General features: G+C 44.3%; 1 protein-coding gene across 1 annotated transcript; it reads left to right on the forward strand.

Annotated features, from left to right (window-relative positions):
- The first annotated feature begins 1,990 nt into the window (after positions 1 to 1,990).
- On the forward strand, positions 1,991 to 18,814 carry DPAGT1 (dolichyl-phosphate N-acetylglucosaminephosphotransferase 1). The gene is made up of 9 exons (XM_044278540.1): positions 1,991 to 2,210; positions 3,743 to 3,863; positions 5,388 to 5,601; positions 7,387 to 7,533; positions 10,479 to 10,563; positions 13,057 to 13,245; positions 16,424 to 16,511; positions 16,598 to 16,750; positions 18,484 to 18,814. Exons 1-9 carry the CDS (start codon positions 2,065 to 2,067, stop codon positions 18,547 to 18,549), a joined length of 1,209 nt encoding a protein of 402 aa, XP_044134475.1. The 5' UTR covers positions 1,991 to 2,064; the 3' UTR covers positions 18,550 to 18,814.
- The last annotated feature ends 343 nt before the right edge of the window (positions 18,815 to 19,157 follow it).

Genomic DNA, 19,157 nt, shown 5'->3' on the forward strand with positions numbered 1-19,157 from the left:
ACTGCTATAGAGACTGCACCTATATGAAGAGACTGATATATAGTGACTGCACTTATATATAGAGACTGCACCTATATGAAGAGACTGAGATATAGAGACTGCACCTATATGAAGAGACTGCTATATAGAGACTGCACCTATATGAAGAGACTGATATATAGACTGCACCTATATGAAGAGACTGATATAGAGACTGCACCTACTGTATGTACATCTGGTAAAAGTTATACATCTTCTTGTATATAGTGTTATGGACCGTGCCGCTATAACCTGGGTATCTCTTGTATATACTTATATATGTACATCTGGTAGAAGTTATACATCTTCTTGTATATAGTGTTATGGGTGATGCCGCTATAACCTGGGCATCTCCTGTATATAATTATATCTGTACAGCTGGTATAAGTTATACATCTTCTTGTATATAGTGTTATGGACCATGCCGCTATACAGTGCAGTTTCCAGGTAAAATTTCTCTCAGGGCGAGTGACAAAAAAACTCCCCTATAGATGCCCCCCAATTATGTGCCAGTAATAAGAGCCCCCCCCCCCACCATCATGTGCCAGTAGCCTCCTATCATGTGCCAGTAGCCCCCTTTATGTGCCAGTAACCCCCCTTATGTGCCAGTAGCCCCCCTTATGTCTGTGCCAGCAGCCCCCCTTATGTCTGTTCCAGCAGCCCCCCTTTTGTGCCAGTAGCCCCCCTTATGTGCCAGCAGCCCCCCTTATGTCTGTGCCAGCCCAGCAGCCCCCCTTATGTGCCAGGATTGTCATTTTTACATATAAAAAAAAATTAAATAAACTTATACTTACCTCCTCCAGGATGCGATGCAGGCCTCTTCCGGCCTGTGTCCCTCGCTGGCTCAGGCGGCGCGATGACGTCATCGCGCCGCCTGCACCGGCCTCTGATAGGCTGCCGGCCTAGTGCTGGCAGCCTATCAGAGGAACAGGGAGGGGACACACCTCTCCCTGCCCTGCCGCATTACAGACATTTGTATCTCCGTCCCGAGGACGGCGATACAGATGAGATGACTTTGGAGATGAGTGAGCGCTTCCACAATGGAAGCGCAGCGCTCATCTTCTGCTGTGCCCTGCCGGCGCCCCCCTTCTGACAGCGCCCCGGGCGGCTGCCCGGCCCGCCAGCCCCAAGAAACGGCCCTGTCGCTATAACCTGGGTATCTCTTGTATATAATTATATATGTACATCTGGTATAAGTTATACATCTTCTTGTATATAGTGTTATGGATCATGCCGCTATAACCTGGGCATCTCCTGTATATAATTATACATGTACAGCTGGTATCAGTTATACATCTTCTTGTATATAGTGTTATGGACCGTGCCGCTATAACCTGGGCATCTCCTGTGTATAATTATATATGTACAGCTGGTAGAAGTTATACATCTTCTTGTATATAGTGTTATGGACCGTGCCGCTATAACCTGGGCATCTCCTGTATATAATTATATATGTACATCTGGTAGAAGTTATACATCTTCTTGTATATAGTGTTATGGACCATGCCGCTATAACCTGGGCATCTCCTGTATATTATTATATCTGTACATCTGGTTTAAGTTATACATCTTCTTTTATATAGTGTTATGGATGATGCCGCTATAACCTGGGCATCTCCTGTATATAATTATATATGTACATCTGGTAGAAGTTATACATCTTCTTGTATATAGTGTTATGGATGATGCCGCTATAACCTGGGCATCTCCTGTATATAATTATATATGTACATCTGGTAGAAGTTATACATCTTCTTGTATATAGTGTTATGGATGATGCCGCTATAACCTGGGCATCTCCTGTATATAATTACTAATTTCTAAATCTTTCCCTCCTTCAGAACGATGAGACTGTACATCCTCCTGCCACCAGGGGGAGCTCTGTTCTTTGGCGGACTCGCGGCTCTGTGTACAGTTGCATAGCTTTAATGTAGACCACGCCCCCTCGTGTCGCCAGCCAATGGAGGCCCGGGAGACGCGGCCGCACTTCAGTGGTGACTGCGCCGAGTTGCTGAAGCCGGAAGTGTCGGCTGCTGCAGGGGGAAGATGCCGGCGGTGCCGCTGCTGGTGAATGTCGGGTTGTCGCTGCTGGGCGGCCTGGCTACAGCTGCTCTCATCCCGGCTTTCCAGGACCACTTCATCGCGGCCAGACTATGCGGGAGAGACCTGAACAAGAAGGAGAAGAAGGAGATGTAAGGCTTCAGGACTGCGAATGTACATGACGGTTATTTACAGCAGGCACTACAACTCCCAGCATGCCATAGAGCAGTAGTCTCCAACTTAGCTCTCTGCACCTGTTGTCGGACTATGACCCCCAGCATGCTGTAGAGCTGTGGTTTCTAACTTGTGTCTTTCCAGGTGATGCAGGACTACAACTCCCAGCATGTTGTAAGTCAGTGGGCACCCACTTGCTTCTCTCCTCATGTTGCAAGACTACAACTCCCAGCATGATGTACAGCAGTCATCCTCTACTTGGTACAAAACTACAGCTCTCCGCATGCTATAGAATGGTAGTCGCCAACCTGGGGCTGTGCAGCACTACAACTCCCAGCATGCTGAAAAGCTGTGCGCTCCAACCTGCGCTGCTCTATTATTTGCAGAACTGCATGCAACTCCCAGCATGCCCTGAGAGTCGGGGAGCCACAGATGAGAGGTTGTCAGGGCATGCTGGGAGCTGTAGTTGGGCTGGGCTGTGGATATCGGCATTATTTTGTGTAGTCGCCCAGGTGGGGACCAAATGTATGGATGTCAGCAAAACCAGTTAAAGGGGAAGTCCAGCTGGAGACGGCACTCCCAATAGCCGGAGGGGATTGCTGCTAGAGAGAACTGGTCACGCTCCACCTCCGTCAGCGGTCCGCTCTTTACTATGGCAGCGATATCGTAGGAGGGAGCTTTCTGATTAGTGAACCCGTCTCAAACCATGGGGGCATATCGCTAGGATATGCTCCCATCGTCTGGTAGGTGCGGGTCCCACCTCCGGTAGATGATAAGCTGTTATATCACTTATTGTGAATGGTAGATCCTGTGTTATCGATATAAAGGTGTTACTTGTCATTGTGATAATAATGAGATGACTACTGAAAAGTTGCCTGTACAGAAAAGGAAAATATTGACCTATTAAGCCTAGTGGTCAGGGCAAAAATTGCATGATTATATACATTTTTAGTAAATATAGAAAGTGACATGATAAAAATATAAAATGACCAAAAATTTAAAAAAACATGTTTTTAACATAAAAGTGATTTCAACAATAGATAATGTTCTGTAGCCACATTCCCTTTAAACAACAGGTAATTTTCTGGTGACTCTTTCCCCTTAAAGGGAACCTGTCACCGGGATTTTGTGTATAGAGCTGAGGACATGGGTTGCTAGATGGCCGCTAGCACATCCGCAATACCCAGTCCCCATAGCTCTGTGTGCTTTTATTGTGGAAAAAAAAAACGATTTGATCCATATGCAAATTAACCTGAGATGAGTCCTGTCCCTGACTCCTCTCACGTACAGGACTCATCTCAGGGTAATTTGCATATGGATCAAATCGCTTTTTTTACACAATAAAAGCACACAGAGCTATGGGGACTGGGTATTGCGGATGTGCTAGCGGCCATCTATACACAAAATCCCGGTGGCAGGTTCCCTTTAAGACACTGGTATGATCTATGTGGGATCAGAGGGCTCCGCACAGTGTATTCGTGGGGGTCATCCCTTGTTTTTCTCTCCACAGCCCGGAGTCTCTAGGAGTGATCAGCGGTGCCGTGTTCCTGCTCATCCTCTTCTTCTTCATCCCGGTGCCGTTTCTCAGCTGCTTCATTGAAGAGAAGTGTAAAGAGTTCCCACATCATGAGGTGACGTCCTCTCTTCGATGTGTTAATCTTGAATCCGCTCCACCTTAGCTGGCGGCCAAACGCTCATTCGTCTGACATCTCTCTCCCCTACCCCTCTCCATGCACGTTTCGGTGGCGGCTGACTTCTCCCCCCCCTGTTCCCCTGAGAACAAAAGGATCGGGCATGCTGAAATCCAGCAGGCCAGCCTTCTTTCCCATGACATCTGCTTAGATGGTTGGCCGGTACCACCAAAATCCGTGGTTTTAGGCAATCTAGATCTAATATGGTCTGTGAGCTTACAACTACAACCCTTAGGCCCCTTTCACACGGACGAGAATTCCACGCGGGTGCAATGCGTGAGGTGAACGCATTGCACCCGCACTGAATTTGGACCCATTCACTTCAATGGGGCTGTGCAGATGAGCGATGATTTTCTCGCAGCATGTTCTATATTCTGCGTTTTTCACGCAACGCAGGCCCCATAGAAATGAATGGGGGATGCGTGCGATTTTCACACATGGTTGCTAGGAGATGATTGGGATGAGCAACCCTGGACCCCAATAAAGTCTATTCACTGTATTATTTTCCTTTATAACATGGTTATAAAGGAAAATAATAGCGTTCTTAATACAGAATGCTTACTAAAATGTGGCTTTAGGGGTTAAAAAATTTACTCGCCTCATCCACTTATTCGCGCAGCCGGCATCTTCTTCTTTCAGGACCTGCAAAAGGACCTTCGATGTAATCGCGCTCACCACGTGGTGACGTCAGCGCAGGTCCTGCTGAATGAAGATGGGTCATCAAAGGTCCTTTTGCAGGTCCTGAAAGAAGACGATGCCGGCTGCTCGAAGAAGAGGATGAGGGGAGTTAATTTTTTTAATTTTTTTACCCCTCAAGGCACATTTTACTAAGCATTCTGTATTAAGAATGCTATTATTTTCCTTTATAACCATGTATAAGGGAAAATAATAAAATCTACAGAACACCGATCCCAAACTTCTGTGAAGAAGTCCGGGTTCTGGTCTGGGTTTTTTATCACGCGCGTTCAAAACGCATTGCATCCGCGCGATAAAAACTTAACATCGGAACACAATCGCAGTCAAAACTGACTGCAATTGCGTGCCTACTCGCACGGTTTTCCCGCAATGCACTGGTGGCGCATCCGGAGCAAATCCGGGACACCCGTGTGAAAGAGGCCTTAGGCTATATTCACATGACAAAACGGTCTGTTTTTGACTGTTTTTATATATATATGGAGGCCTTTCTAATAATTGGTCCCCTTCAACTTTATGCGGGCTGACAGAAAAATGGATAAAATTGGACGTCCTATTTTTTTCGACGTCCGTTATTCACAAGCTGTGTTACTAGCCCCATAGACTATCATTGTCCTTAAAACAGTCGTGTGAGGGCCGTAAAAAAAATGTCTGTCGCATGTCTTGTGAATGTAGCTTTATGCATTCTGCTCACCTCTCGTTGTTTTATGTGTGGCCTTTCTTTTTTTTGGACTTATGTACTAAGTTGTTTGTTTTTCTTTTCTTTTGCAGTTTGTTGCTCTGATCGGATCGCTACTTGCCATTTGTTGTATGATTTTTCTCGGCTTCGCCGATGATGTCCTGAGTCTGCGCTGGCGACATAAACTGCTCTTGCCCACAGCAGCATCGCTGCCATTACTAATGGTCTACTTCACCACTTTTGGTAACACTACCATCGTGGTGCCCAAACCCTTCAGGCCAATTCTCGGGCTTCATGTGGACTTGAGTAAGTGGATTCAATGAGTCGGTCCCATGCGTAGGACTGGAGTATATGAAAGGGGGTCAGTTACATAGAACGGTATGGATTCCTTAGGAGGTAGGTTGCCTGACTTTATAATAGGCTGGATCTGTGTATAAATTCAGTCTTATTATAGTTTAGCAGACCACGACACAACCTAAGGTGGCATTCTTTGACAAGTCCTACTTAAAGAGGTTGTCTGGGCTTTTAATATTGATGACCGATCCTCAGGACAAGTCATCAATATCACATCGGCGGGGGTCCGACAACCAGCACCCCTACCGATCAGCTGTTTGAGGAGATGGTGGGTGCAGTGTGCACGTGCCACCTCCCTTCTCTCTTCTTGCTCTGCTGCTGTATGTCTATGGGACAGCAGCACCGGACAGGAAGAGAGAAGGAAGATGGCACGTGCGCACTGTGTACGCTTTCTCCTCCAACAGCTGAGTGAGAGAAACACGGATGCACATGGAAGGGACCCGTATTTTGCAGATCCGTGGTATGCGGACTGAAATACAGACACGGTCGTGTGCAAGGGGCCTAACACTTTAGTACAACAATTATCTCTGTGGCCCCTTTATTTCCAGGATCGGTCAGGGACTGATCATAAATCCATGGCATACCCTACCCCCCCACTAATTAGTATGTGACTACTCCACCCGGGCTTTTACTATTGATGACCTATCCAGAGGATAGGTCGTCAATATCAGATTGGCGGGGGTTCGACACACGGCACCCCTGCCGATCAGCTGTGTGAGGAGACGGCGTGCGCATGTGCTCTCTCCCTTTTCTCTTCCTGTTCGCCGCTGCGGTCTATGGCAAAGACTATAAGCAGCAGCGGACAGGAAGGGAGACTACACATGCACACGCCGTCTCCTCATACAGCTGATGCCGTGTGTCGGACCCCCGCCAATCTGATATTGATGACCTATCCTGAGAATAGGTCATCAATATGAAAAAACCCGGACAACCTCTTTAAAGGCGTTGTCCAGAATTTATTTTAAATCCCCTCCATCCACCCAGCAGTACCTAAGATCTATACATGCCCGCTCCCCGCAGCTCAGTGTCGCCTCCTGGGGGCTGTCTTTACTGGACTTGCAGTTCCTGTCTGTCAACTTTTGGACAGACGGGGTCACAGGTGTTGTTGCAGCCAAAAACTGGTTTCAACAGTGAAATGTCTTCAAGCTACACGTGGCTCAGCAGTGACCTGTCAGTTGGGGACGCATCACAGTTGAGGCTAGTCATTGGCTGCAGCGGCGCGCACAAACCCGTCTGTCTTGAAGTTGCACGGAAGTCTAGTGAAGACAACCTGGGGGCAATGGAGCCAGATTGGAGGGCGGGGACTGGGTGCGTAAGGATCTCTTCACAGGTACCTATGGTTCAATGGCTTTTGTGCCATGATATCGCACCATAATGTGATGTCACACTGTAGTGTAGAACCGCTCCATCTGTATGTGTCGGGGGCTTTCCTGTTGCATACACCAATCAGTGTCAGTACACCCTAACTTGTATCCTTACGGCTGGACAAAAACCGCAGCATGCTGTAGTTTTATTCCGGCCGCCTCTCGGCATGTTGGCCGTGCTGCGGCCAGACCTCCGGCCCGCCCCCATTATAGTAATTGGGGCCGGACCGGACTTCCGGCGGCACGGTGGACTAGCAGTAGCACGGATCCGACAGGCTGTATCCGAACAACCTGCCGGACCCTATTACTGCAAGTGTGAAAGTAGCCTTTTTTTAGCTATCTGGTATGATCGATTTTCTCCCTCTTTCTTTAGGTCTCCTGTATTATGTGTACATGGGGATGCTCGCAGTATTTTGTACTAATGCCATCAACATCCTGGCTGGAATCAATGGTTTAGAGGCCGGTCAGTCGTTGGTCATTGCTGGTTCCATAATAATCTTTAATATTGCAGAACTGAATGGTGAGTACCTGGATGTCTCTTGAGCTACTTTGCGGGTTTTGTGTGTTTTTTTTTGTTTTTTTTTACATTTTTTCCCTCCTAGTTAATTTTCTGTAAATACATAAAAAATGAGTTTGCCGGGAGAAAAATATTGATGACCTATCCTCAGGATAGATAATCAATATCTGATTGGTGAGGATCTGACTTCCGACACCCCCGCTTGATCAAGCAGTTTGGCCAGTGATGTCCTGTTCGGTCATGTGGCCTAGCAGCAGCTCAGTCTCATTTAAGAGAATGGGCCCGGGCTGCAATACCAAGCACAGCCACTATACAATGTAAGGCGCTGTGAGGAGGCTGATCGGTGGGGGTGTCGGAAGTTGGTCCCCACTAATCTGATATTGATGACCTAAGTGTAGGTCATCAATATCGTATTCCAGTAAAACACCTTTATGTGTAAAAGTCTATACATAGCTACTTGACAATACCAGATGTACATATTTCTCTTCATGTTTTACTACTTTTGCATCATAAAATTAGTTGTTTTTTTTTCCTTTGCATTGTAGTATTTAAGACAACCACCTTTTTTTTTTTTTTTTTTTGAGGCAGCTCTGAGGCTTGATTTTTGTGAGACAGGCTGTAGTTTATATTTGTACCATCTTTGGGTACATATGACTTTTTGATCACTTCTATGCCATTAATTTGTGAGGTGACAAAAGCAGCAATTCTGTCTAGGTTTAACTTTTTTTTTTGTTTATTATTTTTATGGCGTTCACACAGATGTAGCAATACCAATTATGTGTACGGTAATTCTTTTTTTATTTTTTTAACTTTTTTAAAATAAATTAGAAATAAGCTGATAAGGGGAAAAGCATTTTATTTTTATTTTTTTACTTCCACGTAGGGACTTGGACAGAGTGGTCCGATCACTGGTACAATACACTGCCATAGTCATCTATGGCAGTGTATTGTACTTCTCAGTTTTACACTGACACATGGCCCTATCAGACCATGGGAGGCTTCCATACATGGTAGACGTAGAGGCCTTAAAGAGGACCTTTCACTTTTATAAACTATGTGAACTGAGTATGCTGCCATATAGAGCGGCGCCCGGGGATCTCACTGCACTTACTATTATCCCCGGGCGCCGCTCCGTTCTCCCGTTATGCCCTCCGGTATCTTCGCTCTGTAAGTTATAGTAGGCGGTGTCTGCCCTTTTCCTGTGGGCGTCTCCTTCTCCTAGGCTGCAGCGCTGGCCAATCGCAGCGCACAGCTCACAGCCTGGGAGACGCCCACAGGACAAGAGAAGACCCGCCTACTATAACTTACAGAGCGAAGATACCGGAGGGCATAGCGGGAGAACGGAGCGGCGCCCGGGATAATAGTAAGTGCAGTGAGATCCCCGGGCGCCGCTCTATATGGCAGCATACTCAGTTCACATAGTTTTATACAAGTGAAAGGTCCTCTTTAAAGGCTATGTACACCTTTTTGGAGGCAATTTTTTATTTATTTTTTAAGATTGCATTTATAGGGGTTCTGTCACCCCCAAAACACAATTTTTTTGGGGGGGGCTTGTTAAAATCCTTATTTAACGACTATTCCCTATATAGGGCTCTTACCTTTTGTCTGTGGCTTTGTTTCCTTAAAAATTAAAAATCGATCTTTTAAAATATGCAAATCACTTCACTACCAGCAAGTAGGGCGTCTACTTTCTGGTAGCCGCCGCAAAAAACCGCCCCCTCCTCCTGTTGATTGACAGGGCCAGCGATCGCTCTCCTCCTCCGGCTGGCCCTGTCAGCATTTCAAATCCTGCGCCTGTCTTCATTCGCCACAGGCGCTCTGAGAGAAGGAGGGGGCGGTTTTTAGCAGCGGCTACCAGCAAGTAGACGCCCTACTTGCTGGTAGTGAAGTGATTTGCATATTTTAAAAGATCGATTTTTAATTTTTAAGGAAACAAAGCCACAGACAAAAGGTAAGAGCCCTATATAGGGAATAGTCGTTAAATAAGGATTTTAACAAGCCCAAAAAACAATATTGTGTTTTGGGGGTGACAGAAGCCCTTTAACTTATCTTTGGCTAAAAATCTTTTTCAATTGGCCTTTATTAAAACTATTAAGCCATTCTGTCACTAAGGGTTAACTGTTTTTCTAATTGTGTGACTGGTACTTTCACTTTGATCAAAATAACCCTTATCTCTAAATTACTGAGAGGTCATAAACATTAAGCCACATTCTTCTCAGTAAGATGGGGATTGAGCTGTAATAAGTGTTTATAATGTCAGAGAGCAGAGATAAGGAGTCAGTCTGCTCCTCAGATGACGGACAAGACAAAACATCCACAGCAGCTAGTAGAGCATGTCGGCTCTGTACACAAAAAAGGATTTCATATTGTTAATGAAGACCAATTGAAAAAAATTATTTTTAGCTCAAAGTACAATGCAATAAAAAAAAACGGATGTCTTCCGTATCCGTTCCGTTTTTGCTGAACCATCTATTGAAAATGTTATGCCCAGCCCAATTTTTTCTATGTAATTACTGTATACTGTATATGGCATACGGAAAAACGGAAAGGAAGCGGAAACAAAAAACGGAACAACGGATCCGTAAAAAAACGGACCGCAAAACACTGAAAAAGCAATACTGTCGTGTGCATGAGCCCAAAGTTGTAGCAAAAAGTTTAGAGAGGCACAGAGCATTATCAATCATGTTAATGCTCCGTGTCTCTGCTGTCCGGAACGGGGCTTGGCTCTCTTTCACGCAGCGGATTACCCGCATGGGATCTGCTCGTGCGAAAGAGCCCTTAGAGTTGAATGAGCATGAGTGACCGCTGCTCCATTGAAATGTTAGAACACAGGGCCCTGGTTCTTGTGATTGACGGGGACTCTAGCGGTCGGACAGCCACCAATCGGACATTTATAGTGTAATTGTTTTGGTGCCGTGTTCATATATTTCTGGCTTCTTGCCTTCTAGGTGACTGCCGTGATGACCATCTCTTTTCACTCTACCTTATTATTCCTTTCTTTTTCACCACGTTGGGCTTGCTGTACCATAACTGGTAAGAAGTGGTTTTCTGATTTTCATAAGCACTAAGCAGTTTACCTGAATCAGCGCTGCACAACATTAAAGAAGTTTTCCAGGATTTTTTAACTGATGACCTACCCAAAGGCTAGGTCAGTGGTGGCGAACCTATGGCACGGGTGCCAGAGGCGGCACTCAGAGCCCTATCTGTGGGCACTCGCACCCAGAAAAAAGTCTATGGTGTGCCAATGTGCCTTAGACTTCTCCTGCCATTCATCAGCGCAGGCGCACTATGGACAGCGCAGGCAGCGCTCTGAATGCAGGCAGGATATTATAGCTAAATGATGAAGTACATGGAAGATACGCTGTACTGGACTGTAGTATCCAGGGTGAATTGCCGTGTTGGCACTTTGCGATAAATAATTGGTTTTGGGTTACAGTTTGGGCACTCGGTCTGTAAAAGGTTCGCCATCACTGGGCTAGGTTATCATTATCTGATCTTTGGGGTCTGACACCCAGGACAGCTGCTGATCAGCTGTTCAAGATGGCACCAGCTCTCGCAGTAGCGCCACAGCCTTCTCCCTGCTCACCAAGCCTAGCGCTGTACATGCTTGGTCATGCTTGGAATTGCAGCTTAATGGGGCTGAGCTGCGCCTAGGCCATGTAACCGATGAACATGACGTCCCATGGCCTAGGGAAAGCTGCGAGAAGGCTGCGAGCACCGGTGCCTTCTCAAACAGCTGATTGGCGGGGGCTCTGGGTGTCGGACCCCCACGGATCAGCGACTGATGACCTATTCAGAAGATAATTCATCAGTAAAATAATAATAGAAAACCCTTTAAATTGTTAAATATTTTTGGAGGTGCACTTGTAGGACATAATGGCCATCTTGGGCGCCGCCTCCGGCCACTTAGGAGTTCACAACCAGTTGGCCGGAGGCAAATGTGCAGGTGACAAACAGGAGGATGTAGCACTGCCCTGAGCCCTGTGTCCCCTTCATTCTCAGCATCACTGGGGGCAGGGGAGGGATTGGCCATAGAGGGAAATTTCCCAGTGGGCCGATGCCAAGGGGGCCACTCAAGCGCTCTTGATGGCCGCAGGCCAGGTACATAATGATCTGATGCTCAATGGCCACAGGTGCCCTCCTGAACTCAACTGTATTACTGTACTCATGAGGGTGATACAGTTGAATACTGTGGTTGGGGAGGCAATATTTTGTGCTGCCCTGTGGTATTTAGTTCTGCTGGGGCGGTATTCTGTTCTGCACTACGGTATTGCAGGCCCTGCCAACTTGTTTTGTCCCATCTTCTGTCAATTTGGACCTACCTACAACATGGGGCCACTTTTAGTTCCCAATCCGCCCCTGACTGGGGGTCCCAGACGTTAAAAACCCCCACTTATGATAAAGTGGTAACATATCCTAGTGGTACACCATCATAATTTCTGAGATAGGAATACCCCATTTCATATGCTAACTACAAACTGAAAGAACGACTGTGTATTTTCCAGTTAATGTTATTTTGCCCCATATAATGGATAGAAAGATGGATAAAATAAGAAAATATTGGAAATATTCCCAAAATATGTATTTGTGGCAACACCTCCTATAATTCAGAAAAAAAAAAATATATATCTAATTTCAGTCTGGTCTCAGGTTTCCATGGTCCAAAGATTAGGTTAGCTATAATAAATCCCTAGTTAGTAAGAAAGCTATTGGAGGTTGTGTGGTCCCCGAGCTGTTTTTAGGGAGTCCTGCTGTCGTCAGAGAAGCTTTCACCGGGTCCTCAATTCCCAAAACCAGAAACCCCCTTTTAAAGGTATTTTTCGAGGGCTGATTAAAGGGGTTCTGTGCTTTGGGCAATCCCTCCTTGCTAGATCACAAAGTGTCCCCCAGCTGGGACCCCCAAAAGATTAACAGTAATCTGTGAGGAAACTTACCATTAAGTGTTCCATTTCCCTGGAGCGCCACCACAGGTAAAATGAAGCATTGCAAACTCCACATTCAAAACAGGAGGACAGGGCAGGTCCTCCAGAGTGAGAGACATTCTTTGGAAGCGCAGAGGACCTCCGTCTACTCAGTTATAATATTATTGTGGGGTATATAAAGGGGTTTTTCTAAAGTGGACAATCCCTTTAATTGTATTTTCAAGGGGCTATGCCACAGTGGATTTTTATTACCTATTGAGAGAACACAACTGGAATCTGGGCCAATCACTGGAACACAGTTTCAGTGGAGCAGTGGTTGAGAAAAGACATTTAGTAAGAAGCATGGTGCACGCCGTACTGCCAATCCATTGTAATTCTGTTGTAGTGATCGGTAGGAGTCCCAGCCCCTTTAAATTAGCCAGAACCAAAAAATACTGCAAAAACGGACAGAATCAGGGGTCGCCTCGTGCCCTTCCTGTTATAGACTCCAGTCTGATTTATCTCTGATCTGTTGAATGCTGATTATTCTGTGCATTTGCCTCCTGATCATATTTCTCCAGTTTCGGACTGACGTATTACTTCTGTCTGGTTTCCTCTTTATCAGGTATCCTTCCAGAGTCTTTGTTGGCGATACGTTTTGTTACTTTGCCGGTATGACGTTTGCTGTGGTCGGCATCATTGGACACTTTAGTAAAACCATGCTGCTATTCTTCATTCCCCAAGTGCTGAACTTCTTATATTCATTGCCACAGTTACTGAATATAATCCCGTGTCCTCGTCATCGCCTACCAAGGTAACGCATCCTTTCTCCACCATCATTTCACACATTTCTTTCCTGGTATAGAGCTGCAATACCAGGCTGAGCCTACAATGTACAACACTGTGACTGGTTTACAAAGAGGCTGCAGCCCCTGCAAACAGCTGATCCTTGGGGGGTGTTGGACACCCACCGATTTGATATTGATGACCTGTCCTAAGGTTAGGTTATCAGAATTTAAGACTCGGAAAAAAACCTTTTAAAGGGGTATTCCCATCACAGACAATGGGGGCATGTTGCTAGGATATGCCCCTATTGTCTGATAGGTACGGGTCCCAACTCTGGGACCCGCACCTACACTGAGCATGGAGCTGGGAGAGTGGTGGCTGGAGAACCCCAGCGCTCTCCCCATAGTAGTGAATGGGAGCACACTGCACTTGCGCAGCCACCGCTCCCATTCATTTTTATGGGGCTGACGGAAATAGCCGAGCCAGCGTTCAGCTATTTTCGACGGCCCCATAGAAATGAATGAAAGGCGGTTGCGCATGCACAGTGTGCCCTCCACCACCTTTCTCCGCTCCATTCTCTGTGTAGGTGCACCTATCAGACAATGGGGGCATATCCTAGTGATATGCCCCATTGTCTGTGATGGGAAAACCCCTTTAAGCCTTCCATTACCAAGGATTTGAGGATTAACCAGTTGACTGCTCTAGACCAATAGGGATACTGGAATTAACCCCCTTACTACCCTAGACCACTAGGTATACTGATGTTAAAGGGGTTGTGCAGTGATTTAATACTGACGACCTATCCTGAGGACATATTATCAACATCAGATTGGCGGGGGGTCCGACTCCCGACATGCTTACCAATCAGCTGTTTGAAGTGGTAATGGTGCTTGTGTGAGCGCTACTTCCTCTTCCAAATTACCTGAGTGTCATCTCACTTAGAGACGGCACAGAGTAAATACAACTGCTGCGTCCCATTCAAGTTGTAATTACGCTGCTACAAGCAAGATGGCATGCAGGTAAATATCGAGAGGAAGCAACGCTCACACGAGCACCGCAACCTCTTCAAGCAGCTGATCGGCGGCTTTGCCGGGAGTTGTACCTGAGCATAGGTCACCACTGCACAACCCCTTTTAACCTCATCACTGCCCAAGAGCACCATAAACTTACATTAACTCCTTTACTGCTGAAGAACACCAGAGATAGTGATGGCATTAACTCCTCCTCGCTGCCCTAGACCACCAGTTAGGGTGCATTCACACAACCGTATGTGTTTTGCTGTCTGCAAAATGTGGCAAAAAATACGGATAACGTGTGTGTGTGTATATATATGTATATGTGTGTATGTGTGTGTGTGTGTGTGTGTATATATATATATATATATCAAGAAAAAATGGCGGCACTGATGCAAAAACCGTTATGGTAAGGGTGCACGTCTCCAGGGGAATAGGTTTCTTACCCCAATAGATAATCAAGAAAAGATGGGCGGCACTCCGATGAAAAGAGCAAAGGAACTTTAATCACCCACGGTGGTGCAACGTTTCGGTTCCACACTAGAACCTTTTTCAAGCAGAGTAACAACTCAAAATCACAGTATTATATACAGGTGAATTAATTAACATAATCATCATGTGATCACACTCCACCCTGTGGGTGTGTTTACAAAACTTGATCATCCAATAAACAACAATGTATACATCGAGTACATCGATGTCTATCACATGTACACTTTGTTTATATTTTTTTACTCGATGTATACATTGTTGTTTATTGGATGATCAAGTTTTGTAAACACACCCACAGGGTGGAGTGTGATCACATGATGATTATGTTAATTAATTCACCTGTATATAATACTGTGATTTTGAGTTGTTACTCTGCTTGAAAAAGGTTCTAGTGTGGAACCGAAACGTTGCACCACCGTGGGTGATTAAAGTTCCTTTGCTCTTTTCATCGGAGTGCCGCCCATCTTTTCTTGATTATATATATATATATATATATATATATATATATATATATATATATATATAATCAAGAAAAGATGGGCGGCACTCCGATGAAAAGAGCAAAGGAACTTTAATCACCCACGGTGGTGCAACGTTTCGGTTCCACACTAGAACCTTTTTCAAGCAGAGTAACAACTCAAAATCACAGTATTATATACAGGTGAATTAATTAACATAATCATCATGTGATCACACTCCACCCTGTGGGTGTGTTTACAAAACTTGATCATCCAATAAACAACAATGTATACATCGAGTAAAAAAATATAAACAAAGTGTACATGTGATAGACATCGATGTACTCGATGTATACATTGTTGTTTATTGGATGATCAAGTTTTGTAAACACACCCACAGGGTGGAGTGTGATCACATGATGATTATGTTAATTAATTCACCTGTATATAATACTGTGATTTTGAGTTGTTACTCTGCTTGAAAAAGGTTCTAGTGTGGAACCGAAACGTTGCACCACCGTGGGTGATTAAAGTTCCTTTGCTCTTTTCATCGGAGTGCCGCCCATCTTTTCTTGATTATATATATATATATATATATATATATATATATATATATATATATATATATATATATATATATATATATATTATTATTATTATTATTATTATTATTATTATTATTATTATTATTATTATTATTATTATTATTATTATTATTATTATTATTATTATTATTATTATTATTATTATTATTATTATTATTATTTATATATATATATATATATATATTTTTTTTTTTTTTTTTGTGTGGAGCCATTGTAATAATGCATATTAATAGGACTTGTTCTATCTTTTTTGTGGGACTGAGCTAGGAGATCAGTGTATTACTGTGCAATACATTAGAAGCCCTTTAAGAATACATTCACATGATCGTTAAAAATTGTTAAAGAAAATCCATTAAAAACAGGCCGTTTTTTTCAACTGGTGCTTTCTGAAACAACCATTAAAAAACGTCTCTCCAATTGTATGGGGGCCTTCAGTCCGTGAAAACAGACAAAAATGGGACATGTCCTATTTTTATGACTGCTGTTATTCACTGGCTGTTAAAAAACAAACAAAAAAAAATAAACGTCCGTGTGAATATGACCATCGACTACTATTATGATAAAAAAAAAAAAAAAAAGCCATTTGATGGCCGTTGTGTGCATGCGATCTAACCACAAGTGTCTGCATATTTCCTCAGGTTTGACCCCAGCACAGGAATGCTGAATATGAGCTACTCTAAATTCAAGACAAAAGATCTGTCAGAAATTGGAGCTCTTTTTATAAAGGTAATGGAAATAATTTCATGTCACATTCTATTCATGTAATAATTAAGAGAGCAGCAAATAATCTGAATTACAATCACTGCCTTCAGGTTGCTGAAGCTCTTCACGTGGTTGATGTCAGACGCCAGGTGGGTGACACAGAATTCATGGAGATCAGTAATCTCACCCTGATAAACTTTGTGCTGAAGATTATTGGGCCAACGAAAGAGAAAAACCTCACGCTGCTCTTACTTATGATCCAGGTACTGTGAATATTACATACACATTTCCACTATTCCTGTATGACGTTTGGGCACGTATTTACAGCGGCAAACCACCTTAGGCTACTTTCACACTAGTGTTTTTGTTGGAAATGGCAGGGCTCAGCAAAAACGCTTCCGTTACTGATAATACAACCGTCTGCATCTGTTATGAATGGATCCGGTTGTATTATCTGTAACATTGCCAAGACGGATCAGTCATGAACACCATTGAAAGTCAATGGGGGACGGATCTATTTTTCCATTTGTCAGTTAAACGGGTCCGTTGACTTGCATTGTGGGTCATGTTGGATCAGTTTTTCTCTGCATCCCATAACGCAGGCATGCTCAACCTGCAGCACTCCAGCTGTTGTAAAACTACAACTCCCACAATGTCCTGCTGTAGGCTGTTAGGGCATGTATTCTGTTCCGTTTAATTCTTTTCTCATACCGGAGAGCAAACTGCAGCAAGCTGTGGTTTTCTTTCTGTTATGACAGGCATGCTCAACCTGCGGCCCTCCAGCTGTTGCAAAACTACAACTCCCACAATGTCCTGCTGTAGGCTGTTCGGGCATGCTGGGAGTTGTAGTTTTGCAACAGCTGGAGGGCCGCAGGTTGAGCATGCCTGTCATAACAGAAAGAAAACGACAGCTTGCTGCGGTTTGCTCTCCGGTATGAGAAAGGAATTAAACGGAACAGAATACACTTTGGAGCATTCCGTTCTGTTTTGTCCCCATTGACAATAAATGGGGACAAAACTGAAGCGTTTTTTTTTTTCGGTATTGAGATCCTATGATGGATCTCAATACCAGAAAATAGGAACACTAGTGTGAAAGTAGCCTTATTCTTCTGTCATTGTCACCCTCCCGTAATGCATTTATTCTTCACTTGGGGTAAATGATTCTAACTACCCGCTGCTTGTGCATGTTTCATTTTGGGTATTCTAGAAGTGAGCATTTGATGCCATTCAACACAGGCGTTGCAGTCCTTTTGAATCCTGTGCCAGTTCTGTCAGCACTAGCTCAGGAATCTGAGGATCCCCAAGCACACTTTGAAGAGTTCCTTGTGATGGAGCTCTCTCCCTTGCAATCTTATGAGATATCTCCAAGACACATCAGATGAGAGTGCAACCTGAAGGGCAATGAGTAAAATATGAATAGTAAAATAAAATATTGTTGTTCAAGTGGAAATTATCTGCAAAGTACATGTATGAAGACCGCGTAAGAAGTTTGTGATCTCTGATCGCCACTGATTTTCCAAAACTAAAGGACTGTATAAAGTACTTAAAGGAGTTTTCCCAGATGCAGAACTCATCACCTATCCAAAGGATAAGGGCTCATGCACACGGCCATTCCGTGCATTGGGGACCGCAGACCAATTCAATTTGAATGGCTCCATGATCCGTCCGCACGGCAAAAAAATCTAACCTGTTCTAATTTTTTGAGGCACGGAAGCACTCCGTAGTGCTTCTGTGCCTCCGTTCCACACCTTCCTGATTCAAGTGAATGGGTCAGCATCCGTGATGCATTGCACAAATGGCCAGTGCCTGTATATTGCGGACCTGCTGTTTGTGGGCTGCAATATGTGCACGGCTAGGCAACAGCCATGTGTATGAGCCCACTGGACTTTTTGCAAGCTCATCACTGTATAAAAAAATAAATAAATCATAAATATACAAAGAATCATTGTAATATTCAAAAGTCCGCCTTTACAGCATGCTTTTGTGGCTTTGGCAGGTTCTAGGAAGCGGCTGCGCCTTCTTAATCCGGTACCAGTTGGTTCGGCTCTTCTACGATGTGTGACATCCAGCACGGACTGTACTTGAATGGTTCCCAGTGATCTTGCTGTTTCTTTACAGCCGTCCCTAGGATATGACCGACTGGTGACTTGTCGGAGAAGCGATCACACAGTTAAAAGTGGGGTCCATCCTCCTTTTTTGCAGCTATGCACTTAACATTTTTGGTGTACCCGGAGCGGGTGCTAGTACGTTGGCCAAGTTGTTTTGAAGGAACTAAAGCAGGATATTTGTTCATTGTAAAATATTAAAATGTTTATGTTTTTATTGAATTTGCTTTTTTTAAATTTCTTGTTATACCCTACAGAATCATATAATGGAAGAAGAACCACCACTTTTATCAGCTACCGGCAGTAGTTGTCACTTATCTTATTCTCCAAAATGGTATATATATATAAAAAAAAAAAAACTACCGTGATACTTGCAGGGTCACCAGGCCTTGCTGTGTCCGTTACAGCATCTTCTAGGCTCTGGCCACATGGGAAATGACAGCTTCAAAGGGGTTATCTGGCAATTTAATATTGATGACCTATCCTTAGGATAGGTCACAGTGATGGGCAAACTGCAGATCTCCAGCTGTTGCAGACTGCCTACAGCAGGGCATGGTGGGAGTTG

This window comes from Bufo gargarizans, chromosome 2 (assembly GCF_014858855.1).
Source record: "Bufo gargarizans isolate SCDJY-AF-19 chromosome 2, ASM1485885v1, whole genome shotgun sequence".
Classification (NCBI taxonomy): Eukaryota; Metazoa; Chordata; class Amphibia; order Anura; family Bufonidae; genus Bufo; species Bufo gargarizans.